The following is a 27,607-nucleotide window of genomic DNA, read 5'->3' as shown; positions in this document are numbered from 1 at the left end:
TATGTTACCTTCATGAAACAAAGTGTTTATTATTATTATCAATTTAAGCTTATTTAAGTTATTATCAATTTAAGCTTATTTAAGGCCCTATAGTTAGAATAGTTTTCCGCAGTTTGGCATCCTTGGCAAAAATATATGGTTAACAAAATATAACAAGTTCAAATGTCAGCTGCCAGATATGTATAGGCCAAATATGTAAATACAGCTAGTGTATCTACAATGTTAAGTGTTCTTAACTGGCAAACTCTAGAGCAGAGGCGCAACATCAGCTCTGTTACTCTCCTTTATAAAATCCAACTCAATCTTGTGAGAGTTGACCATCACCATCCAGATAGGGCACCTGCCAGAAACCTTAACTTCCTGATACTCAAGGACTTAAACAAACTAATCCCAGCAGGATAGCTGCAGCATTCTTACCACTTGTGAAATCATTTTATCTCAGCCTTGTAGTTTCTTTTAACTTGCTTTTACCTAATATACAGTATTTGTAATAAGAGGAATTCCATGACAACGAGGTTGTTATGTAGATGTAGTACTTTGAACCTTCAGCTATCGTTCGAATTCGCCAATTTCCGCCTATTTCCGTGAAATCGAAAATATGGTATGGGTAAGGCGCAAAAACTTTAGACTGTACCCAATATGAAGGCAGTTCATAACAAATTCTGATTTACTCACCGACATGGAGCTTGTTTATAGCATCGATGTGTTTCAAAAGCCATATGAAAAAGATTGGGTTTCTGAAGAACGCAACTGTCTAAATCTCTCATGCAGAAACATTTTAGCTTTGTTGAAACAGTCTGAAATTCCTGACAGGTAAAAAATACCCCACCCACTCCTAATAGTGCAAAAAATATTTCTAGAAAGAAATACCCAATATATATTAAGACAAGGAGTTGAAAATGAAAAATAGCCAGAATTTCAAAATAATTCCAGATTTCAGTCGGTCTTCGGTAAAATATGTTAAGCAATCTCGGGCCTCGATAAAATCATTCACTAGCTCGCTCGCATTTGCGAGTGAAAGTTTGGGTCGGTCAAGTAAAAAGCTGATCAAACGTGCCAGGCCGGGTAAGATTCTCCCACACTTACAAACTTTTGCTATATGCAGTATTTCGATAGAGCGGAAATCAGTGCCCCAGCATGCGCTTTAGCATATCTCGTTCAGTTACCGTTCACGTTTTAAACTTGGTTGCTATGTAGCGACACTTAGTGTACATGGCTTTTACAACTAAAATATCAGCAAAATACATTAAAACAATACACATACACTACACATAGTTGATTTCCATATTATTATTTTGCATTTTCAACTGTATCAGTTCTTGTATCTCAATATTCTTAGCGATTTAATGTATTGTTTACATGTGATGACAGCAAGTTAGCAGGCGAACACTGTGTGTTAGATTACCTCAGGTCCAGAAAAATCCTTTGTTTACCATCAAAACTCATATGTTTACCATAGCAACCATATATAGATAGAAAGCAAATTATACAAGAGTAATGAAAAATTGTCCGTTTCTGGACAAAAACTCGAATAAATAATTTTAATAAATACAAAGTCTTTTAAAAAGGCCCTTTCTTTGAGTTCATTTAAAAGGGGAATAATTTAGTGGAATTTTATACATGGAAACAGGAGTTATCATTTGTGGTTAGGGAATATGGCCGACTGAAATCATGCAAGCAAGTTTGTAAGTGTCCCACTCCAAATGATGTTTCTTTAAACAGTTATAAATAAAGGTTTTTGGCAAACAATCAATCTGCAGATGCCTTTTCAATTTTAATACCTGTCCAACGAGAACTAGAAATCAACCTCCTGTCTAAGTATAAAACTTTACTGAACACATATGATGAATATATTAACCCCTCCCCCTTCTGAGACCACAACAGCATTTAACACTGTTTTATTTGCATTTGCTAAAGTTTTATACTTAGCCATAGGCCGATTCTGCAGCCAAGTCAAGTGCGTAAAAATTTTAGTGAAATAAGTGTATGGGCTACAGATTATGTCGAAGGTTATATATTAAAAATTTGACAATATAAATAATTTGTATTAAATAAAGCCAATTATACCCATAATGCATATAGACCGGTAAATATTAAATTTGACTATTTTTCTCCGTCGAAATGCAGGGCAAGTACATTTTGTGGTGTAAATTTGGGCCATGACATAGAAAAATTCTTCATGGCCTGACTCACCATTTCTGTTAAAACCAGGTTTTTATGTCTTATCGGGCATGCATTCAGCACTTGGGTGTCCAAAAATGTGTCTTTGTAACACTCCAGCTAATGACAAAATTGACATTGATTGGTTTTATTTCATGCAGCAGCCATTAATGTATATGTACATGTATGTAATATTTTCAGCTCTCATTTTGACCGCCAGTATGAGGTTGTTGTGTTGGATATTGATAAGCCGTGGGAACCACATTGTGTGACATCAGTTTCCAAGCAACTGTTACATATTGTATGGGATACGACAGGAAGTAAATTATTGCTTATAGATGTAGATGGAGAATGTCAAGTGTGGGCGATGAAGGTACATTTGTAATAAGAAATTTTGTGTTTTACTTCAAGTGACATTGTGATCAAGATTTACCGTTTATATGGTGATTTAACAATATTAAATTGATAATTACAAATGTGTAGGATTAGAATAAAGAAAACCTGCCTAAATTATAAACGGTCTGCCTCACTCTTTTTACATATTGAACATTATCGATATTGCCCGAAGGATATTTATAGATATTTATGTGGGTTACAAGGGTTATTGATTACTCAGGTGACGTTTATTAAGAAATACTTAACAAATATGACAAACTGTCAAATTATTTAACTTCTTTTAACTTTTAAGTTATTTTACTTTTACCTGAACACTTTCCATTTTCTTGTAGATGGGCATAATGTCACTTTTAGCTTAAGGATCCTGAAACTTTTTATTTTTTTAAAACTGATGTTCTATGATTTTAGTAAAGTTTCACAGATATGCAAGCTGCCCTGACTGTACAGATGGTATAGTTATTTGGTGTAAGGACTATTGAAACTTCATGTATCATATTTGTCCTTGCAGGTCCTTGAAATTTTTATTTGAATCTGATAAAATCTTGCAGAATTGGAAGTCAAAGTTGAGTTAACATTCAATACATAGTTTGAAAAATTTGCTTAGAAGTGATGAATAGTTTTTGTGGAGATTGAAAGATGGACAAGTCCATTTAAGAAGTTCAGCAAAAGAAACAAAATTATGCTGTGGTTATTTGATTTTAAAAACATGGCTGTTTGGTTTATCACTTGAACTTATAGGAACTACACTGGCACTGAGGTTTAACAGCCTAAACTTGTAAAATTTGAAATTATTTCATAAATCAACTTGTGCGCTTAAAAAAACAACTGTACAATAGGTAATATATAAATATAATCGTTTATAATTTGATAATCAATTATTTGTGCTGTAGTGCAGTTATTGTGTTCAATTTGCAATGCTTTTAATTTGAGCAATAAAATTTAATATCCCAGGGAAGCAGATCAGAGCAAATGATTTGAAACTGTGTGCACTAGTTATTGGTCCAGATCTTCATCAAGTAATACAAAAAAAATAAAATATTTTTGGTCTTTTCATGTTAAAAAACATCTGTGGACTGTGGAGTTCCTGAAGAATGTGGAACAACAATAATATAAATTGAAAAATGCATAAAGTGACAGCCATGTGATGTTTGGCTGTACCTCTATTGCCTGACTGTACATGTGACATTGATTAGTAAACTAATCATTTCTGCATGTAGTGTTTAAACTTGAAACGTTTATAATTTCAAACTATGTTTTGTTATCTGTTTCAGGATCATCTGTTGAATGAATGGCATTGTATAGGATCAGTGAACAATGCTGGTGAGGAAGTGCTCGCAGTGATGTGGTTCCATAATGGCTTACAGGTTTATACTTTATTTTACTTTTTCATCTGCAGATGTACATGTAGGTTAGTCCTGGTTTTTCCCAGTAGAATTATTTTTTAAATCATGCAGTTTTCCCAGAAATCAAAATTTACACCAGCTTTTTATTTTCCCAAATCAGCAATTTAAGTGATACTAACTCCCAAATTTAATAGGCGAAGAATTCTTCCCATGAAAAAGAGGAAAAACCCTGTTAGTAAGATAAGGACATGATAAACTAATTATTACCTAATATAGAAAAAAGTCTGGCATCAACATGAGACTAGTGTTTAGTGATTAGTCTCAGGTAAGATGTCTTCTGCAAACTACATGTACATTGCATTTGAATTTATATTTTTGTAAGACTTATATTTTTGACTTGACTTGTTAGAGGATTTTTATGGCTTTTTAGCTCACCTGTGATGGTCTTAAATCCATTTATGCATCATTTAAAAAACAACAATCATCATTACAAACTTCACAGGTATGATTATGTATTTGTTTTATTTTATTTCCAGATCATATTTGACCCAGATAAGCGAGATAAAACACAGTACATTGAGAAGTTTGTACGTAACATGAGATTTACACCATCACTGACACAGTTTGGAGGATGTTTTCTCGAGGGATGGGTAGTTGTCTCATCATCAGGTTTAGTATGTATTAACCTATAACAGGTTTTCCAACATTTCTCAATTAGTATAGTATATTGTTCACTTTAATCTTACACAAGTTCATAAAGAAATAAAGCTGGTATAGCAGACTCACGTGTGTATTATACACAAGTTTCAAGGTACATATCTAGTTTCCAGGTAGTTATTTGTGCACTGTACAAATTATAATGTAATTAATGTGCCTGTCATCATACCATGCTATTAGTTGACTACCAGCATTTTACTTGGTATTCAGCAACAACAAAATGAACTCCGTCAATTTTACTCGTATATATATGATCTTACTATTATGCATTTTAGTGTATACAAATTGTTTTCTAAGTTTGGATTGTGTTGGAAGCTATGAGGTTATTGAAGTTGTCTGGTAGCAGTGAATGTAAAGATTCTTGCTCACAGAAGAAATGGCTTGCCCCTGACAGGGTTTGAACTCGGGCACACAGCAATTCTAAAATAACTAGTCTGCCATGTTAACCAATCAGCCACGCCACGCCACCTTTATTTTATACATTTGAAAACTTATGCATACTTAACAGTAAACATGTGAATCAGTAAGATAACCAATTTTCAATTTGAGATAGCATGAAATTGATTTAAATTAAACTGAAGACACATTGATTAAAAAAAACAGAAAAAAACCCCAAGGTTTTTAGAATAAGATGTATATTATACCTGCTGTTATTTGTTACATCACTTAATAAGAATTTTTTTAATGTTTTAGGTGACTGTTGGTGTACATCAGTCTGACGGAAGTATCGTAACGTCATCTGAAAGTTTGTCTCGCAACCACATGCGTCTTACAGCTGCCGATATAGCTAACACAGGAAATGGTGATATCATGGTTGCTACAAGCGACGGTCAACTTTCCTCGGCTATCCAGTGTTTCCTGGTGTCGGTGAAACTGTCCGGAAGAAATATAGCTATATCTTGTGTGAACAGTGCTAGCTTGTATACTAAAACACAAACAGAGTATGGTAGCAGTGAAAATAATACAAGGTATGATCAGTAGTCTAAATAAAAAATAATTAACTTGTTCATAGCCATATAGTAGTAATGTAGGTTTGATTCATTTATTGTTTACTTTTTCAACTCTGTTAAAATAACAAAGAGGAAAGTGATAATGTTTATGTGTAAAATGATTGTGCTGTTAGTCAGCAGGCTTCTTTCAAACTGTCTTAAAGAAATCCTTTACATTTTAGTTAATGTAATTTGTTTGTGTGCAGTTTTCTTGTCTCATCCTCTTACTTTTAAAGGGACTACACTGAGGTTTAAAAGCCTAAAAACATAACATTTGAATTTCTTACATAAATGAGCACTAAACAGAAATATATGCAAAGATAGTTAAGAAATATACTTTGAAATGAATTGAAAATCATATTTTAATGCTTTTCTTAGCCCGAATTGAATGAAGTGTTTAAACACTTTTCAATTAAGGTCATTTTTTTTACAATATGAATAATTATTCTGGAAAAACGAAGTGAGCGAATGATCTGAAATTTTGCACAAAGATCAGTGGCAAATGGTAAATTTATCTGGAAAAAATATTTTCAGTCCCATCATGTCAAAAAACCTCAGTGCTTTAAGAATGAGTAACAAATTTGTTGTTGTTTTTGACTCAACTATACAAAGAAAAGGGAGACCCAGGCGTCTGCATCACACTTTGGTTAAGTTTTTGTGTGCAAGTTGGTATCTAAACTACTGAAGGGAATGGGTTGAAACTTCACACGCTTACTTGAAAGCATAATAGGAGGTCACTATCCAAGGCCTATAACATTAACATTGATTGTGACAGAAATTTGACTCTTTTTGATCTTAAATTATTCTACATTATCCAGTCTCTTGTTTATCTATGAAGCACTAAGAACAGCCGAACAGATTGTCCTACCAACAGCTCTTGTTCATCTACTAATGGGCCACTGTTGATTTTCATTATAAGTTGATTAAGTAGGAGTTACCTTTTCGAGATATTCTCATCATATCATAATGTTGTTTTATTTTGGTTTCAGGATCACTAAGGTGATGTTTATGAACAATGAGAGTAGTGATACTTTGTTAATTTGCTGTGGTAGCTCGTCTTACAGCAGTCTGGAGGTGTGGCAACTGCTGGAACAGATGCTTCCTCAACATAAAATGTTCTCCTTAAATACTGCACCATACAGTTCCATCAAAACTCACAAGTGGATGCATAAAGCTACAATACCCCACCCATCTCAAATAACCAGTATTGCCGGGCCGAAGTTACCGATGAGCCGCAACGTTGTGGAAACGTCCGGATTTCTTCCATACATTGCTATGACGTATAAAGATGGTACGCTACAACTGATTCACAGATACACGTTCCAGCCAATCTCGACGTCAAATTTAGACAGTATTTGTCAACCGGCTCAGTCATTTTCCCCGCAACATAGTAACAAAAAGATACACATGACACACCAGTTATCAGCGTTGACACAAACTGGAAGTGGGTGTGGTATATTTGGACTGCATGATGGACGCGTTTATTTGTTCAGCACGTATAATGGAAGTAGGGACAGTACAATGCAGTTGTCACCATCAAGTATTGTGCTCTTATTGGAGTATGCCATGGTTACTGGACAGGATTGGTGGGATGTCTTCCTAGCTGTCAGACAAGGTATACAATCAGTTATTTACTATTTTTGTCACACAGTTGCCGCTAGATAAATTCAACACAAATTTCCAGGGTGGATAATGGTACTTGGAACTGTAAATAGTGATTTCATTGATTAAATTAAAATATAACTTAAAAGAAATAGTTGACTTTTAAAAGCATTAATACATTTTGTAGTTTTACATATTGTGAATTTGTCTAGATTGTTACCTAGAATCCTATAGGATGTATTGCTATTTGTTTTAACCACTTGACTAAATTAGTATTCCATATTGTTAATTTTAGGAAATAATAGCAAATCCATGATAACAATTATGTGCCTGGCTGACCTGCACATTTGTACACTGACAAGATCTATTTTTGCTGTTTGATATAGTTAAATTATCTTCAATTCCAAACATTAACTTAGAAACACTGTTCTATAATATACCATTACCCTGCTAGTGGCAACAGATTCTGTCTATACCACAAGTGCAGACCAAGATGAGGTGCCTTATTTGTGTGCTGTCTTAACATGGCTAGCACTGGTCTCTGTTCAGTCAGTACAAAATTTGAAAATTTCCCCTAAAAATGAAAAATGGATTTGTCCAAATTGAAAGATTGGCAAGTAAAAATCAGTCCATTGGACAAAATAAACAAGGAAAGGGTAAAAATGTTATTTAATTTATTTACAGGTATGATAATGAGTATATGTCAGACATTGACAGATAATTTTGGGAAGCAGGTACATACAATGCAGGACTACGTGTTTATCAGATTACTCAGTATGAAGATGGGACTATACAGCTGTTACAGGTAAAACATCTTATTATACCCCTTAAAATTTTACCAATTCAATTGTAGTGTTTGAACCATGTGATGTTCCAATAGAAGTCATTGTTTCATTTTTATTTCCAGAGTAAAAAAGAATAGAACCTCAGTATCATTTTCGAAGTCCAAAATATCTTTATTAAATGCATATCATACTCCATCTAGCATTTATTTATTTTCTGGGCTAAAAAAAAAGGTCAAACAAATTTCTTAATGTACTTTAACAAAGTTCTGTTAAATGTAAAAAAAAAATTGGTGGAGTGAAATAAAGAGAACAATCATGGCCTTGTCCAATAAAGGTTTGGCAGCTGTGTACTTGTACTAGAATTCAGTATTGTACAAAACCTCAATTTATTATACCTGTACCTTTATCAGAAACTTGTCATGTTTTAATTATTACTTGCTGACACTTGCTGACCTTTTTGCTGAAGATCAGTGGTTCTAACAAAAAACTGTCGATACTTGTAATCATACAAAGATTGCATAAGAGGTCTTCCTCCATTAAAATTTGTTTTAAATGTTACTACATAAATTGACCAATTTAGATTTGACTTCAAACACAACTGTATAACGTCACAATGATGATTAGTGCAGTAATGGGTTAACACCTTATATAATTTAATAGGAGTTAACCCGCTACTGCACTTAGGTGGTGATAATTGTTATTAAGGTCAAATATGAATTTCAAGTTTCACAATACCTACATGCTATTCCTCTTACTGCATAACTTATTTTAAACTTTTTATGTCGAAATGGTTTTAATATTGAAATTTTATTTGGTGATAAATAAATGTACTCTAGAAGTATTGTTATATATTTTTACATTGTAGACACTTGATATATGTTGCTTTATACACCATCAGTTTATATTTGAATATGTTATGCACTTATTTACTATATTTGTGTAATTATTCAGCGCTGGGCATCAAAAAGCTGTAGATTACCATACACAGTTGGTGTTGTATTCCATTGGAAATTATATTAAATCCATATTGAAACCACGCAACATTACATCACAAGATAAAGTATGATTTCTCTTTTGTTTAAACATACAGTGTTTTTAAAGTTTTCTGTAAATATATTTCTACTGTTGTCCAATAAATACATACTTTTAAAGTTTTCTATTCACATATTTTCTACCATTTTCCTTTCCCAATATTTCTACCATTTAAAGTGAATTGGCCTATAATGGAAGGTATGTAAAACAATAAATAACTATGTTGATAGTATTAAGTATCAGATATAACATCAAACTACATGTACAAAAGATTATATATGGATGTTGCTGGCAAGTGTAATATACATGATCCGATGTTACATAATTATGTATATTTTATATAGCAGGTAGTGAAATGTTCTTGAACTATCAACATTTCTTTTCTAGCAATATTTATAAGAAAAAATATCCACATGATACATTTCTATCGTTTTTATCAATATTTGAAATACTTATTGAAAATCTGGTCATTGCAACCCAATCCACTTAAAAATCAGATATGTCTACCATTTTATACCAACATTCAAGTTTGTAATATTTTTAGCTCACCTGAACTTGCTCAGGGTGAGCTTTTAGGATCGGTGAATGTCCGTCGTACGTCGTCCGTCCACAATTGCTTGTGAACACTCTAGTGGTCGCATTTTTGCCTCAATCATCATCAAACTTGGTCAGGATGCTTATCTAGTTGAAAGCTCGGATGAGTTCGAATATGGGTCATCTCGGATGAAAAACTAGGTCACAAGAGCTAAAAATAGAAAAACCTTGTGAACACTCTAGAGGTCACATTTTTGACCCAATCATCATCAAACTTGGTCAGAATGTTTGTCTAGGTGATAGCTCGGATGAGTTCGAACATGGGTCATCTCGGATGAAAAAGTAGGTCACAGGAGCTATAAATAGAAAAACCTTGTGAACACTCTAGTGGTCACATTTTTAAACCGATCATCATCAAACTTGGTCAGAATGCTTGTCTAGTCAATTGCTTGGATGAGTTCGAATATGGGTCATCTCTGATGAAAAACTAGGTCACAGGAGCTAAAAATAGAAAAACCTTGTTAACACTCTAGTGGTCACATTTTTGACCCAATCATCATCAAACTTTGTCAGGATGCTTGTTTAGATAATAGCTCGGATGAGTTTGAATATGGGTCATCTCGGATGAAAAACTAGGTCACCGGAGCTATAAATAGAAAAACCTTGTTAACACTCTAGCTGTCACATTTTTGCATCAATCATCATCAAACTTGGTCAGGATGCTTATCTAGTTGATAGCTTGAATGAGTTTGAACATGGGTCATCTCGGATGAAAAAGTAGGTCACAGGAGCTATAAATAGAAAAACCTTGTGAACACTCTAGTGGTCACATTTTTGAACCAATCATCATCAAACTTGGTCAGAATGCTTGTCCAGTCAATTGCTTGGATGAGTTCCAACATGGGTCATCTCTGATGAAAAACTAGGTCACAGGAGCTAAAAATAGAAAAACCTTGTTAACACTCTAGTGGTCACAATTTTGACTCAATTGTCATCAAACTTGGTCAGGAAACTTGTCTAGGTCATTGCTGGGAATAAATCGAACATGGGACATCTCGGATGAAAAATTAGGTCACAGGAGCTAAAAATAGAAAAATCTTGTTAACACTCTTGTGGCTACTGTTGTGATCCAAATATTCTGTTAATTGGTCTGAAAGTTTGTTTTGATGATTTCTAAGTCAAGATCGAACATGGGTCATCTTGGATGAAAAACTAGGTCACACCGCCCAAATATGGAAAAACCTTGTTAACATTCTAGTGGTCACATTTTCAACTCAATTATCATCAAACTTGGTCAGGATGCTTGTCTAGGTAATTGCTTGGATGAGTTCGAAATCGCATGTGAAACTAGGTCACCGGAGCTAAAAATAGAAAAATTTTGTTAACACTCTAGTTGCTACTGTTTTGATCCAAGTATCCTGGAAATTGGTCTGAAAGTTTGTTTTGATGATTTCTAGGTCAAGTTTGAATATGTGTCACCTGGGTAAAAAACTAGGTCGCACTGCTCAAATATGGATAATCCTTGTTAACACTGTAGTGGTCACATTTTTGACTCACCTGTCTTGAGACTTGGTCAGAATGCTTGTCTAGGTAATTGTTTGGATGAGTTTGATAAGTCAGGTGAGCGATCTAGGGCCATCATGGCCCTCTTGTTCTTATACATATTGCTATGTTTTGCTTAACAATGTCCTTATACATATTTCTAATGTGTTGCCTTGTAGGTAAGGTATTTCTGTCTGAAGAAAATATTTTAAAATCTTGTTTCTTTATTATACTTGGCCACCCTAATTATTTTTTTAAATACACAGTTGTTATATATTTGTTTACTGTAGGGACCAGCAGAGAAAGTTGGGATATTGTGTAGTAAACATAATGATGGTGATATAGACATGGTATTGAGAAGTCTGGACAGTGAAGAATTTCATGTTGATGTCAAGAAGAAAGACAAGGCTGATGGTTGGTTATTTTCTTTAAAGGCACACATTTCTTCAGAAATGAATCATTTTTCTTCTTAAAAAAAAGGGGGTGGGGGGCAAACATGAGTTTTATAATGATTAAATTATGGTTTTAATGCATGTTAGATGCTTATCACCTGAAGAAAGTAGCACAGAATATTAAATTATTTGTTACAGTACAAAAGTAGCAAAATGTAAACAAAGTAATATTTTGACTTCCATACCAAGTGTACTATTTGCTAAAAACAAGAAATTTAAAAGAGGGTTTAGGTAATTGGCCAATGAACTATAACGGGACACCAAAAATGAAAAGCTTTCAGGAAATAAAAATATAAGCATTTTCATGGCATAATGGACCTTTAATTAAATCTTATGGACATTAGTCAAAGGATATTTGCTAAGTTATTCCTGCTATGAAACTGAGCAATAGTCATTGTTGTAACTAAGACAGGAATGCTTTTAACTGCCAACTTTTAACTGCTGAGTAACCTTATAAATATATACAGGTACTTTTGTTCTCATTAAGATTATTCTTGCTTTTTTGTAAAATATATGACTATCTACATGTATAATTTTAGGAAAAATAGATTTTCCTTTTCTAGAAAGATATTTATTAGGTCAAAGGAGCTGATATTGTTATTTTTAGTTTAACTATTTGAAAAAAGGGAGAGTTATTGTATTTACCTTTGCTATGGCATCACACTTTGGTAAAGTTTTTTGCATGTAAGTTGATGACTCTAAAAGTACTGAAAGGAATAAGTTGAAACTTCACACACTTATTTGAGAGCATAAGAGGAGTTCTTTGACCAATGCCCATAAATCTAACATGGATTTTGACAGAATTATTGCTCTTTTTGAATTTAAGAAATTCTACATTATTCAGACACTTGTTTTACTATGGAGTACTGAGAATTGTCAAGCACAGCTCTGGTTTATGAATTTTATATTAAACTTCAAAATGCAGTACAATGGTGATTGAATTTTTTTTCAGTGACCCTGCTAAGTATGCAGCCATTAATCCAATGGGTCTCAGACTTCAGTCTACAGTTGCTTAGTGCAGCACCGATGTTCCAGTCTTTCTCAAGCTTCACTGGATCATCTCTCCTCACAGACTCCACGGTTCTCCATCAGCTCCGAGAGCTTCTTGTCATCTTCAAAATGTGGGGCCAGATTTACCCGACTTGTCTCCCATCCTTTACAACAACATCAATAAATCTAGATATATTAAAACATTTGTATAAACTGTTAACTCGGGCGTGGAATTGTTGTAAAGAAGGTAGGAGTATAGAGTTTGATGATACGTTATTAGATGAATGCAGTGTGCTACCTAGCAAGGTCTTTATTCCCGGTCTGTCTCAGAGTTTTCGCATGGACAATATGGGCTTTACGGTTTTCACACAGACGTTACCGTTGGAGTTTCAATTTAATGAGGAACCGGATTATTTGTATCAGAAAAAGATAACAAAAACGCACAAAAGTATTGTAGATCAAACTTCGCACACTGATCAGCATCATGATATCGTCCGACAAATTCATCTGGGTACGAAAGTTTCCGGGGAGACGAGGAAATGTACGAGATGTGGCTGTTTGTCTCTGTTAAAAACTGTCGGTAAATCACAGACAATGATATCATGGGAACAGAGATGGACCAGAAATTGTCTGTGTATGGGACATTGGAAATTGGTTGCCCAGTGAATCATCAATGTGACTTGTTTAGGATTGATGATATACATAAAAGTACCGGAATGTGTTCTGTATTTCTATCGTAAATATATTGTGAAACAAACTTTTCGCTGATTCTTTGTGTTTCTTGTTTCATATTGGTACATATTGTTAATATACATGACAAAATTCTTGTATTTTAGCAAGTTTTACAAGTTATTAGATCTTAAAATTATTTATAATTTTCATAATTTTAGACTCAGTTGATTAACAACAGTTGATTATTGATAATATAGATGACTGATACATATATCTTCAGTTAATTAAAATACTTAGCATTAGAATTATATGATAATGTGATATTTTATTTACTGATCACTCACTTAAGAACAAATTAACTTTATCTCCATTTTTCCATTCTGTTAAAAATCAATTTTTTTTTTTAATTCTTTAGATAGGTCAAACATGTGTTTAATAATGTTTTCGTAATGGATCTATTAGGGCATGTTAGATATTAAACAAGTATCATAGTAATATGTTTAACATCATTCTAATTGTGAAAAATGACCCAAAATTGAATTGTTACAAAGCTTTTCACTCGAATCAGGCTAAGAATAGTGCAAAATACATTTTTTGATTTATTTCCTTTTGCAGTATCTTTTTACTTATTATCTTTAGCATATCTTTCTGTTTTAAAGGCCCAAGCTGATCTATGTAAGAAATTCAAAGTTAATGTTTTTAGACTTTTGAACCTGTGTGGAGTTCCTTTAAAATATTTGCTCTTTGTAGTTAATTGTAAAAAACAACACAAGACTAATTTATTAAATAACTGCTGTCATTTCTTTGATCTGGTCGGTATTAAATTTGCTGAGGAATATATTAAACTGTTTAGTGTTTGTAGCAGTAGGTTTCTATATACAAAATTTGAAGTCAATTTTCTACAATGAGAAGGTTCTTTGCGTGTTTGATACAGTGTAACTGTGTTAAGAATATCATTTAGTTTTGTGACAGCTTTAGTAATCATTTAAAACCATTTTATTTTACATTAATCAAGTAATTGTCATTTTACTTTTGGATTGATATATTCAAAATATAATTCTTACAAACAATAGCAGTTTGATAGTTTCATGCAATTCATGAGCACAACAGTCCGACTTGTTTTAACATAAATCACCCTGGAAGTCACATGTGTGATTGGATTTTCCTCAAACTTGGACATAATTTGACGACGATTTGTCTAATGATGTATTGAGCAAGCTCTAATATGGCTTATCTGTTATCAATACTAGGTCATTGGGTAAAATAAGCAGTAAGATTTTTGAAAATTAAAGTTAGCAGTTCATACCTAGGTGTAATAGGCATGTATTAGAGATTTTTACACAACAGAGAAGGACCTGATGGTGATTTTGGGCCTGCTAAATGAATAATGGCCCCCCGAGGGATATTGTATATTTTCAGCCAATTATTACTTTCAGGCGTGTCTCCACTGTGTATAAATATATTTTAGTACAATTGTTGTTAGATGCATTAGCAGCTCTAATTTTTAATAACTTGTATAAAATCCTATTTCTCAAACTAAGGCACAGAGTTACTTCCCTTTGTAGAAATAATCACTAAATAACTTCCGTTGTAATCATACAATCAAACCCTCTGTACTAAAAAATCCCATGTTCTCTAGCTTTTTGTCGATGTCTTCATGTGACCATTTTTGCACATGCTCGTGTTCAGCAGGTCAATTATATCAACCCTTGGCCACGAGCATGACACTCGTATCAGTTGAGATCATGGAAAACTTTGTTACCATCTATAGTAACAATTTTATCTTACTGAAATTAAAAATTTTGATTCCTAAAAAAATAACAAACACATATGACTAATTTATAAATTTACTTTAACATGAAATGACATCTATCTATGTATATGATTACATACAAAAATGAAGTGTTATACAAATAACTGTACATAATTTCTTAAAAATATGTTCTGAACACATAAAACACGTGAAACATTCAAACATTTACATCCAGAATTCAGTCACATGATTTTTGATACAGGATGATTAATACAATTTCATTTATTGTACATACTTAACCTTCACCTGCTGGAACTGGAAGAGATTAGCTTTTGCCACCAGTATAAAGCTAGGCCAGCCTTTACTTCTGAGCACTCTATGCTGGTGGTAGCTTTGATATTGAAAATGCCCTGAACATTTGAATGGACTGTTCCAAATTTGAAGCAGGGCAAATCCGGTACACAAATTCAGCAGGTTAAGGGCAAATCCACTTGAGCACCAGCAATTATTATGATGTATCATATACACAGGTGCACAGCCTAACCAGTCTATACTTAAGGGCAGTTCTGTATACAGGTGGCTGCTCCATTTCATTAATAGGTTAAATTATCCCATAAAGTATTATTATTATTGGGCAGTTTTAAGTTCATGAATACATAATTTTAAAGGGTTAATAGTTAAAGTTACCGAACCATTTTAGAGGGGTAATAATTAAAAGTACTGAACCATTTTAGAGGGGTAATGGTTAAAGGTACTGAAATATTTTAGAGGGATATTGGTTAAAGGTACTGAACCATTTTAGAGGGCTAATGGATATGTTTTTGAACATTTAGAGGGGTAAAATGGATATGTTTTGAACAGTTAGTGGATCAGTGATCAATCTATTGTATCAAATATTTTTCTAAGTAATAAACAACAAAATTCTAGCCATGACTAAATCTTTAAACACTGAACAGAGGCATTTAAAGCAAAAGAAACATTAAAAAACACAGAACATAATAAAGCCTAAAATAGACATAAAACAAACTAAGTCTTCATTTAAAGGCTAAAAACAAGTTGGTTTTTATACACTATACAGAATACTGAAGAACAACAAATAATGGTTTTATAGGTCACTACCAACCTGCAATAATTTCTCCCTTAACATACACAATAATATTTCCTTACACTGCAGGAACTGTTACCAATTTCTTGGTACAGGAAAATAGGAATACATGGTCCCATGTAAATGGTTTTTAAGTTTTAAGTTCAAAAATAAGCATTTGCAGAAAGTATCACATTTTGATTTGGAAAACTTCCTATTAATATAAGTAGGTGGCCGGGGCAACTTCCCCAGTAGAGGCAAGTACAAAGAAATGCCAAATTGTTTCACAAATTTTCATAGAGTTGTAGTAAAATTCTGCTTTTTCTATCACATAATATATATACTATGTTAATGATTTCTGAAATAACCTAATTCAAGTCATAAACAGGTCTGCAAGTTAAATGTTTTTTTTTTTCCAAGAAGAACAAAGTCATTAACTGCTTATATACAATTATGTATACTCATAGAATCTATTGCCATTTTACTTACTCGGAGGCTTTGACTTGATACATATATTTTCAAATCAACAATGTACAGCTGTTTATTCAAAATCTGCAAGTTGACTGCAGAAATTTAGAGAGGCAACAGTTCAGAAAATACAGTAATATTCTCTGATTATCATTTATTTGTAATTTTCTCTCTTACTGATAGGACTAAGAAGTGCAAAAAATTAATTCACAGCTCATTTTTCCTTGCCTGCAAGGGGTCACTAAACTTACCTATTAATACAGAATTAAAATGCAAGGTAAAACTTCTATAAAATGTTATAAAAAAATGTTGAAGAAAGTGTTGGGTTATGTAAAAATCAATTTTGATTTTTATACAAGTCTCTTTTTTTGCAAGTTCATTTCTGGACATTTATTTATTAATTCTGAGTAATTTCATACCTATTTACAAAACTTTAATTCTAGAAATTGATAACAGTCTTCTTTCTTTTTGTTCAAATGATTCTTACCTAAAACACATTTACAAAACATTATTTCTAGAAATTCATAACAGTTTTTTCTCTCCTTTTTTTTTTACAAATGATTTTTAAAGTCAGCTGCCCTAAATTTATCAAAACATTTTATGAACATATAAAATGAAATCACTGTAGCATAAACATAGATCTGTAGAGAGTTTAAATGCCAAATAAAAAACTAAAAACCTAACAGAAATTAATCAAATCTTTTTCTACTTTACTATTAAAAAAATGACATAACAGATCAATCACAATTAATCAATTGGTTGCTTCTATCTATAAAGTTAATTAGATTATAAATTTGTCAAAACCAAAACTGCTTGCTTATCAATATAAACATCACAATTAACCATGAAAATCATCATTACAAAATGCAGTATTAGAAAAAATTATTTCTAAAAAAATTGAATTCTAAAAAAATTATTTGATTAATTATATTTTTGTACATCATTCAATACTGGGATTGGCAGTTAGTTTCCTTGTTATTATTTCACTCATTCATTCATGTAGTGGTAGTTAAAAAATCCAGAAATCTTTCAAGATAAATAATGAGTCTAAGAGGAACACAAATGGCTGATATAGAGTAGAAAAAATAATCTTAAACCTGATCTTAAGTACTAACAACAATTACAACTATGCCTTTGCCACATGAATACAGCCATGCTAGTGATTGACGTCGACGAAGTATATTGGCATAAGAATAGCACAAGGCCAGCCTACACATTACTGCAGTGCTATATGGTCACAATAATGGAGCCAAACTAGAGATTGCACGTCCATGCAATGTATTGGCATAACAATAGCACAAGGCCAGCAATTACTGCAACCTGACAAAGTTCAAAAACTCATTTTTTCTTCTTCATATTTTAATACTGAAATCTATTTAACTAGTAATGGAAACTTCCAAGTTCCAAGCAGAACAAAGATGGCGACATCAATTCATTTAAGGTTAAGATGTAAAAGTAAACATAAATTTCACAATCATAACAATGGCTGACACAACGACAAAATGTGTTATGTTGATATATACAAACAATTTATCATGAGAGTTCTTATTTCTGTGGTCACAGGGATGATCCTTCTATAACAAAGGTTCTACATGAAACAAAATAGCCTGGGGTTTTACCACAGCCTTGAGGTATTCTTAACAAGCAGTTTCTAAAACAACAACTGTTTTATGGCTTGACATCTAACAGGGATTACACCTGCTCTAAAATTTCTCGAGGAAAGAAAATACTGGATATAATCGAAATATCGAATTTGGTGTAGAAAAGAAAACAAACTTCAATCGCATCTATATGAGATTGCTCAAGTGGTCAATCTAATAATGCCAAAATGTCATAAAGATTTTTTGTTACATTAGCAAATCTATAACCTTCAAAAGGTTCTTTGTTTGTTTTGTTGGATTTTAAGTCAAACTGACATGGAAAATGGTTTTTTTTGTGTGTGTGGTTTTTTTTTGGTTGGGGGGTTTATGTTGCACCATCAACTTTACCTTTGTAAGTAATAGATTTTAGTGCACATTGAAACATTAAAAATGAGGGAACATACATATGTGTCAATGGTTTTTCAAGGTTTGTATACACACCAGTCGTATGCTTTACAGAGACTCATATCATATCTCATTAAATATCACTAGGGGTCTTTCACATACATTACAAATGGTAACTTTAAATACAAAAAACGTCTTTAAGTACAAAAGTTTTTTTATAGAGCGTTTTTTTTGACATTAAGATTTATCACTAAAATAAAGGACTTGTATCCTACTAAAAATAGTCTAAACAATTCTGTATTTTAATGCTTAACAAATATAAACTTAAAATTTCTTAATCTAAAATAAAATTTCACTGAATTTCATTCCTTAATATTCTTCATAAAAGGCAAACATGCTTCAAATTTTTTTATATAATTGTGGCCATAATTTTCTTTTTGTTCTATATTCTTAAACAATAAGCAAGTATTCCTCAGAACAAAAAATGTTGGCAACATTATTCATACAATTGTTCATTAAACCATTGTGTTTTCCATACAATAATAATGACCACAGAGATTAATTAACAAGAGATGTATTGCATTCAAAATCCCACATCACTCATAATGTGTGATTAAATGTATAAATGCTAGACTTCAAAAAGTTCCAGTCACAAGAATTTGTTCAACATGCAAGGTACTCCTAAATTACTGCAAATACTTCATCTGTACATCTCTATGAGCTTTCAAGATGACTTCCTACATTAGAAGATCGTTTGAGACCAAAATCATACATGCCACAGTTGAATACAAGTTTTTATTCCACTATTCAACAGTGAAACAAATCTGTCAAGTACAGAAAAACCACAACTGGCCAGCCGTAGATGTCACCCATTGGCCTTCTTCGTACTAGCAGTTTTATTTCGTTTTTTGTTTTTATATGAACCCTGATTTAAACCTTTTCTTTATCCGATCTCATACTGGAGTCTGTACGTTCGTTCTGCAACTCATTTTAAAACCATCTACAGACACTTTCCAACTATTTTAAAACTTGTAAAGTTATTTTCACCATAAACAGTATATTGTCACTACTCAGTTACTAGCTGCCCTGAACACGGCTGAAATGTCACTCTCTCCATATCCTAACCGTCTTGCCTTCTTATATAACTGAAAAAAAACGTTACAAGCAAAGTTACTAATACCATATTCACGTCTCAAGCCAATTCATTTCATCTTTTCATTATACAAGCCCATTATTGAGAAGATTTTATGAGTTACTTGTATTTATAATTTAATGTACATTTATTGGTAGTCATGACAAAAAGTCTGCATTTTGACATAAAAGTGAAGGTCAAATTGGCTGGCTCAAGACAAGATTTAAACAAACTTTGTGGAGATCCAAAAAATAATGCTTATGCACAATATTTAAGAAAGATCCAAGCCTTGCAGTTCTGAAGGAGATTTTTTAGTTTCCCCAATATATAACTATATAAGACTATGTACCATGGATGGGGCCAATTTTACTACAGAGGCCATGATTCAAAGAAACTTGGTAGAGGCACACTAGGTAATACCTAATGCCTCTTTACTGTTGGTAACTCAATTGTTTTTGTGTTTGGTTTTATGTCACACCAACACAGTGTAAATCATATGAAAGCTTTCTGGCTTTACCAGTGAATAAAACCTCAGGTGTCTCCCAGTGCAATATTTCTAGCATGAGCTAACACCAGAGTAGAACCACCGACGTTTCACTTATTTTTTGGGGGGTAAAATTTCTATTTTTAAATCCGTTTAACTGTTAATGCACTGTTCCAAAACTCAAATCTCCGTAAATCCATTGCACATATTCAGAAATTTATGGGATTATTAAGTGTAACATGCGATAGAGACATCAATAAATGGGTTACCTCGTTGGCTGCTGCAGCAATATATAGTGGTTGCTCGACTTTGTCTCCTAACTGTAACGCTAATCTGAGATCTTTCTGCTGATGTTGTAATGGAAAATGTGGGTCATATTTCTGGTTTAATATTGCTGTAGGAAAAAACACAAATGCAAAACAATAATACATGCAAAATCAATATTTAAAAGAATATTCGACACTTTATTAATAGTTTATTCCATATCAGTTTATCATTTTTGTATCACTTTTCCATGTTGGAAATTTTACGCTAACAATATTGAAAATCACAAACTTTAATCAGATTCTTCATGAAGAGAATAAAAACAGTTCATTTACTTAAACTCAAATGTTACATCTCTGACAAAAACTCTTGGAAAGAAAGGTGCAAAATAACTTCCGAATTTGTTTCACTTAAAATGTTTCTTTTATCATATTCTAACAACACGCCAAGTTGTAAGAAATTCTATTGAACAGTTTTAATTTTGCCTATAATGTCTATATGAAAACTTCGGAAAATATCCTTAGTAGGAGTTAACCTGTAACTGTATTAAGAAGACAATATATCTAAAATAAAAAGATGTAATCTCACATTTTCATTTTTTTATAGGAAAAAAATGTATTTTCGTCGAGACTCATTAACTTACCTTGACTTTTATGTACTATGGTTGGACAACATAATGAGCCGAGACTTAGGACCTCTGCCACATCTTCAAGGTCAAGGCCAACCTTTTCAGCCATGGCCATACCTTCAGATAAACTGGCTACAACAGAACCCATCACCATGTTTATAATCAGCTTCATTCTGGTAGCTGCCCCAGGATCAGATCCTACAATGACATCCATAATATTGTAAGTGTACAATTTATATAAAAAATCAAAATTTCCCACATGTATTGATAACAGTAGGTTACTTAACTCATGAAACAGAACATCTATCTTAAATTGTTGGATCCAACAAGTTGCCCTAATTCTACCATCAATGATGACTTGCCTATTAGTAAGGCAATTCTATTATTCTACAATTCAGTCATAGTAAACTTAAAACTGTTGACTGCTTAATTGCAACACTTTTTTATATCTAAGTTTAAATCAAGGCAATGTCACTACCGGTACACTAATTTAGTATGGTAAAGGTTAACCCTTAACTTCTTGGAAACAAAAATGATTAACCTTTGCCACCAGTAAAGAACCAGGCAAACCTGTAGATCCATGCATTCTGACCAGGCTCTATACTGTTAGTAACTCAATTTTTGTTATCAAAATATCTTAAACTCTGCATACACAGTTCCTTCCATAGAAATAGAAAAAAAAACCTCTATTGGCACTCGCAAAAGGCCAGCATCACTTTTAGTTGAACATCTCAAGAAGTGGTATTTTACAGAATTTCTAATTTCTTAGAAAACTTCTAGTGACAGTTGAACTGCTATATCTACCTAAAGGTCATAAAACATCTGACTGATTGTGTAAGTATGATAAAATCTAGCTAATTAGATAGCTCTACATTTCTCTATTAATGTCTCTTCAAAAACCATTGACAGGAACCATTGAAAAACATTTCGCTGTGTATAAACAGCCTTTTCAATGTATAAATGTCATGCATACATTATGCAACACCTTACAAATCAATAACATACCCAAGTATAATGATTTTTTGCCTATGGCCTCAAAACATGAGAAACAGTCATCAAATAGTTTCCTATCGCCGGATGCCAGTATAGTGAGCTGCCCTTCTAGAGCTGGTACCCTGCTGCCAACAACTGGTGCTTCCAAATACACACCCCCTCGTGCCTGTATTGCCTAGATAATGAAAGTTATAAAATTAGCATTCTTTATTGCAGTGACAAAATATGTTAACATCTTCTATTCTATCATCATATGTTACATCATATGTGTTAAGGTCTCCGACTTCAAACCACTTGACTCTCACTATTTTCTATCTAAATCCTGCAAGGGCTTTGGATTCTTTCATGCAGTTATCCAGCTAGCTAAAGGTGGTCCTACTCAGGTGACACTTCAACCTGAAATAATACAGAGGGGACCTGAGGTTGTCCTCCCCTAGTAAAGCTAGAAAGTTGCCATATGACTGTTAAAATGTTGGCACAACCAGAACAAACAAACAATTCTTCATCTAAATTGTAGAACTTTCATTTCAGTGCCAAAACTATCATAACTAAATCTTATATTTTACATAATAGTTCTGGGTCTATATTATTGGCAGGCACTGGTCTAAATCTAAATCAATGGCAGGCATAACTCTTGATCTAAGTACATGACAGGTATAGCTCTGGATCTATACTAATGGCATTTATAAATGTGGATCTAAACATGCCATGTAGTGTATTACTCTGCATCTATAGTAATGGGCACTTTTCATTCTGGAATTATAGTAATGGCACTTTTTTTCTGGATCTATCTAATAATTGCTCCAAATTCAAACAGGACATTTTCATTACACAAATTCATCAGTGTATGTAGTAAGAAAAATACGGAATACAAACCTCTGCCACATCCTGTACAGTTTCCTCGTCTATCGTTGACATTTCTACAAAACATTTACCTGAGGCTATACCCCGCAATACTCCCTGACTACCAAACACTATCTGTAAACAGAGAAAATATACAAGACTTTATATCATGAAATGTTGGGAAAAAAAAGCTGCTGCTTCTCAACAAACAAGTAATGACTCCTGCATATTTCAAAGTATGAAATAAAGATGAAGCTGAACTCTGCTACAAGATTTCAGCTCAAATACATGAAAATATAGCACACCATTACAGTCATATACTAATAAAAGAATTATTTTTAAATAAGTATTAAATCAATCATTAATGAAATCTTTTTCCTCCTACATGTATTTACAAAACAGGAGACTGTCAATTTACATTTAAAGCAAACAGCAATGAAAAAGTTTAAAATTGTCTTAAAAACATGAAATTATATACTACAACCAGAAAACACTTCATTATGCTCATGTATAGCATAAAATCACCATCACATGCCAAAATACACTGATTAAACTTCATGCACTTCTCACCATAGAGATAATAAGAGGAATATTTCTTTGAAACATGTAATTATCTGGTAGCCACTATAGCAGAATTAAGCCAATTTCTTGGCAATGATTCTGTGCTCAGAACTGCAATGATGTCATTAAGCTTGCCATATAATTGAGTTCGTGTTTCACCCTTAAGTTACTGGTATAATTGTCATTTCTTGTTCTTAAAGGTGACTGCTCCAATCTTGGTAAATAACATATTTTTGTAGGCTTTAAAAAAAATCACAGTAACTTAAGAGTCATATTACAATTTTGCAAAGCTTAATGGTGGAGAAAGACCTGATTATCTATTTGTGCATAATGTCAAGCACAAGCAAGCAAGAGCAACTGTAAACTTGCTGGATAGCCTCCTAGTTTTAAAAGGGGACTTAAAAGGTCAGTATTTATAATGTATTGCATAAAAAAGGGAAGAAAATGTGTAAGTGGGTCTGGTTGCTCAGTAAATAAAGTTGTAACATCTTATCCTAGGATCAAGACTTTAAACACTGGTCAGGATGCACATTGTTTTCACCCTGTGTCATAAATACCACACTATATAGACCCTGTCAAACTTAAAACTGTCACAATCTTGTCACATTCTTACATTGAAATACGCCACTATATGTCTATAGTTCTTCAGCTTTTGTTTGTTTAGTTCTGATTTTTTTTACACATTTCTACACATTTTTGGTCATTCCTCAATATTTGTTCCATCTTAACTGGATTCTGAATCGGTGGTGAAAAAAAACCCCAAATGACCATGAGACAGGGCATAGTGTGACTGGGTGTCCAAGATCACTTCTCACTGTGAAATGTCACCTCACCCAAGGATTGAACCAGTGACCCCCTAGTTAACAGATCTAACGCTCTCCCTATTGCCCTAAGCAAGCTTCAGGAAAACTGCACTTTAGACCATAAACCTATTTAACTCAAAACAGCATTGGCATTTTTAAAATTGGTATTTCTACAATACTAAAGAAGACAAACAATCAAATATGAAAACACAAAAAGAATTTCCCCCAATATCAATGCAACATCCTTTTTGTATCAATTTATTGCATTACTTCCATGATTCTTATTCTTCTCACAAAAATGTGATGATTTTTTATGATGAAGATCAATTAAATGAAGCTATCTGTTTCCAATAGTTACTATCACTCACAGATCACATTTTCCTATAGAAGCAATCACTATAGTAACATTTACCATGTTATTTATATAATTCCATCTGGGGCTTGATTAATTTTTATTGAATATAAAATAGATCACTCAGGGCATTTTTTAATCCACCTACAGACATAAGCAACTTAAGACTTATTCTACTGTTTTTTATGGTAATGTTTTACAGTAAGAATAAAACATGTATGACATATTCAGTGATTCTCAAAGATACAGTATATCTTTTTTTTGAATTTCTTAAAACTATCAGTACCCTTTTTTGAATTTCTTAAACTATCAGTACCCTTTCAAGCACTTTGATAAGAACCAGTTACATTGTATTTTCAAATTCGACCCCCAGTTTTCAACACAACCAAAATATGCACCGTCTTAACTGATATCCATGAAAGGCCAGGGGCATCTAGCTTTCAAGTTAACAATCAGAACTTGTTGATCATGAATATTTTAGAAACAGTATTAATCTTCATAAAAACACTCAGAAGATCTTTCCTCCTTAAAGTTGACTACAAAACATATTTAACTGACTCACTTTAGGTGGCTGAAAACCCTAGATGCCAGTCCTAGTATTATTTCAGCAAAATGCAGGTACAAAGGTAGCTTTAAGATCTATAACCCTATTAGAGAAGCTAGATGACTTTTCCACATAAAAGATTTCAATGACAGGAAGCTTTTATAAACTAGGAGCTTTTCACAACTTGAAACAGATGTGTCACCAATACTGTGATGTTATATTGATAGTTATGAAACAAAATACTTACATCTTTTACAGCAGTAGTGTCTGCAACACAACAAAATGTGATATCACACTGTTGAACAACCTCACACGGGGAACTACCCTTTAAAGCACCTGCTTTTACAAAGTCTCGGCACTGAAAACAGAAAAAGACAGATCATTATTATGACGTCATTTTTCAGGTCAATTTTTAAATCATATTAAGTCATATAAATAGCAGGTGCCCCTTAAATAAGTATTTCTGGCTTAAGGTTTAATCCAATCCCTCAAACTAATTCAATCCTGTATAAGTTAGCTTGATCAGGAATCCCGTACTTGTTAAAGGCAACAAGTCTACATGGTTGTGTGAACTAGCAACAGTGTCAGGGCCAAATAATATAAAAGTCTGTGACTATAACCATTCCACCATGGATGTTCCGCGAAACCATTCCACCATGGATGTTTCCCTACCATTTAACCATGGATGTTCCAAAAAAATCATTCCACCATGAACGTTCCAAAAAATCATTCTGCCATGGATGTTCCAGGTGAAAAAAAATTATGACATGGATTTTCTGCAAACTATTCTATTCAGCCATGGATGTTTCATAATACTAGTTCACCTTGGATGTTCCAAAAACAAACAGAAGGCTTCTGTTTCATTTCTAACATTTGCTGTTGCCTAAGCCATTGATTCAATCTATAAACAGTAACCATTTATAGACCTTAACAACTATTTTTAACACCTTTATTTCAGAATGCTATATTAGTCCAAGAATATGGAAATGTGTTGCTTCTTTTAGACTGCCAGGAGCCAGAAGAACAGAATCTGTCTGTAAAGGTCAATGTTTCCTTTTACTCTTTGACAAATTTGTACTTAATAACATTTTTTTCGCATGTAAAAAATCTTTTTGATCATTTTGATAAAACACTGTGAAACAATCATACATGCAATTTTAAGCTTTGTTCAGAAACTAAAAAGTCACAAATTTTGAGGACATTTTCAAGGGGAATGAAAAAGCACACATTTTTTAGTATCAAATAAAGAAAAGAAATAATGAAAGTTATGTTATTTTACAAAATATCAAATCTCACATCAGTCATGAAATGGATAATAGCATACACTGATACAGGTTACAGAGCAATAGCTGGGATGCACTTTAAGTGCACATGTACACATATAACTTAAAATCCATATCATTGCCTCATTGCACAGAACATTCAGTTTGACAAGTTAAAGATAAGATAGCAAATGCTAATGAAGGGTAAATCCTGGATGCTTTGTTATAAGGTCTATAATACCACTATATCACATTTTTGAAATCAATATAAAATGTTTTTTGTCAGGTAGTAACCCGTAGCAACTGAATATTTGAAAGGGAGAAAATTTACTTTATCACTAAAATGACTAGAGAGTTAATATCATATAAACATCACCAGGTCTTGCTAAATCAAAGTACTTAATTATCAAGTCAGTCCACGGCACCTCAACATGATAAAATGCAGGTCTCTCAGGGTCTTCATTATAAATAGATTGGTGATCCATATCATTGATCGAAATGCTGTTAAAATCAGTTGTATTTTCAGCCTGAAGATTAAAATACCCCCATGACCCTTGGCCAAATGGCAAATAAAAATGAAAACCCTGTCTCTAAGGGCTGATGAAGGTGGGGAAAAAAATCAATGAACAGTTATGTCACAATTAAAACGTAATTTTCACCAATCAAGATTATTCTTTAACCAACCATATATTGGGGCTAGAATTTAAAGTTTGTCACTAATCCAGTATGCATACGTGAGTTTATGCAAGTAAATACTTTAAACAACAGTGTTAATGTAATATTATCTGATTCATTTTCACAATATTGCCCATTTAAATCTGTTACAGCATACTTTTATCATCTCTTCACTGGAAAATGTAAACACTTTAAATATTAATAGAAATGTCCTATTTTGAAATTGTCTATTAATGTTTTCAAGGATTTCTAAATAGGCATCTGTAGCATGAACCCATTATCAGACTAAATATTGATATAACATAGCTAGAGTCTGTCCTGGTGACCTAGGTTTGTGATCATCTCAGCAGCTAGCAATTGATGAATTCCTGCACTTGGTTAAGTATCATTTATTTGCTAAATTAACGCACTTGACAAAGTAAACTTTACTTTTAACATTCATATGAGAGTGAGCAAACAAAATGAGACATTTTTTATTATAACTTTTGAAAAATGACCGAAAAGGCATGTAAACACTGTGAATATATTGACTTCAAAATTTTAATGTTTACAACTTTACACT

At 32.8% G+C, this 27,607-nt stretch overlaps 2 protein-coding genes across 3 annotated transcripts in view; one reads left to right on the top strand and one right to left on the bottom strand.

The window, feature by feature from the left end:
• The first annotated feature begins 636 nt into the window (after window positions 1-636).
• Window positions 637-13,299, top strand: LOC132717988 (mediator of RNA polymerase II transcription subunit 16-like). Its single transcript, XM_060701599.1, has 10 exons — window positions 637-813; window positions 2,362-2,533; window positions 3,828-3,920; window positions 4,436-4,573; window positions 5,310-5,584; window positions 6,595-7,220; window positions 7,892-8,012; window positions 8,944-9,052; window positions 11,391-11,514; window positions 12,505-13,299. The coding sequence occupies exons 1-10, from the start codon at window positions 680-682 to the stop codon at window positions 13,206-13,208; spliced, it is 2,496 nt and encodes an 831-aa protein (XP_060557582.1). The 5' UTR covers window positions 637-679; the 3' UTR covers window positions 13,209-13,299.
• Window positions 13,300-18,479: 5,180 nt separating this feature from the next.
• The window catches only part of LOC132717987 (uncharacterized), a 60,409-nt gene continuing 51,281 nt past the window's right edge, over window positions 18,480-27,607 (bottom strand). For both annotated transcript variants that reach the window (XM_060701597.1, XM_060701598.1), the window contains exons 10-15: window positions 25,356-25,466; window positions 22,882-22,983; window positions 22,018-22,180; window positions 21,028-21,210; window positions 20,390-20,514; window positions 18,480-19,649 (exon numbers count right to left, since the gene is read on the bottom strand). In XM_060701597.1, the coding sequence (XP_060557580.1) occupies window positions 19,575-19,649; window positions 20,390-20,514; window positions 21,028-21,210; window positions 22,018-22,180; window positions 22,882-22,983; window positions 25,356-25,466 (759 nt within the window). In that variant the 3' untranslated portion in view covers window positions 18,480-19,574. The remainder of the gene's footprint in view (window positions 19,650-20,389; window positions 20,515-21,027; window positions 21,211-22,017; window positions 22,181-22,881; window positions 22,984-25,355; window positions 25,467-27,607) is intronic.

This window comes from Ruditapes philippinarum, unplaced genomic scaffold, assembly GCF_026571515.1.
Source record: "Ruditapes philippinarum isolate M1 unplaced genomic scaffold, ASM2657151v2 ctg1723_1_1_1_1, whole genome shotgun sequence".
Taxonomy (NCBI): Eukaryota; Metazoa; Mollusca; class Bivalvia; order Venerida; family Veneridae; genus Ruditapes; species Ruditapes philippinarum.
Note: the sequence above shows the minus strand (reverse complement) of the source record. Positions and strands in the feature narration are given on the sequence as shown.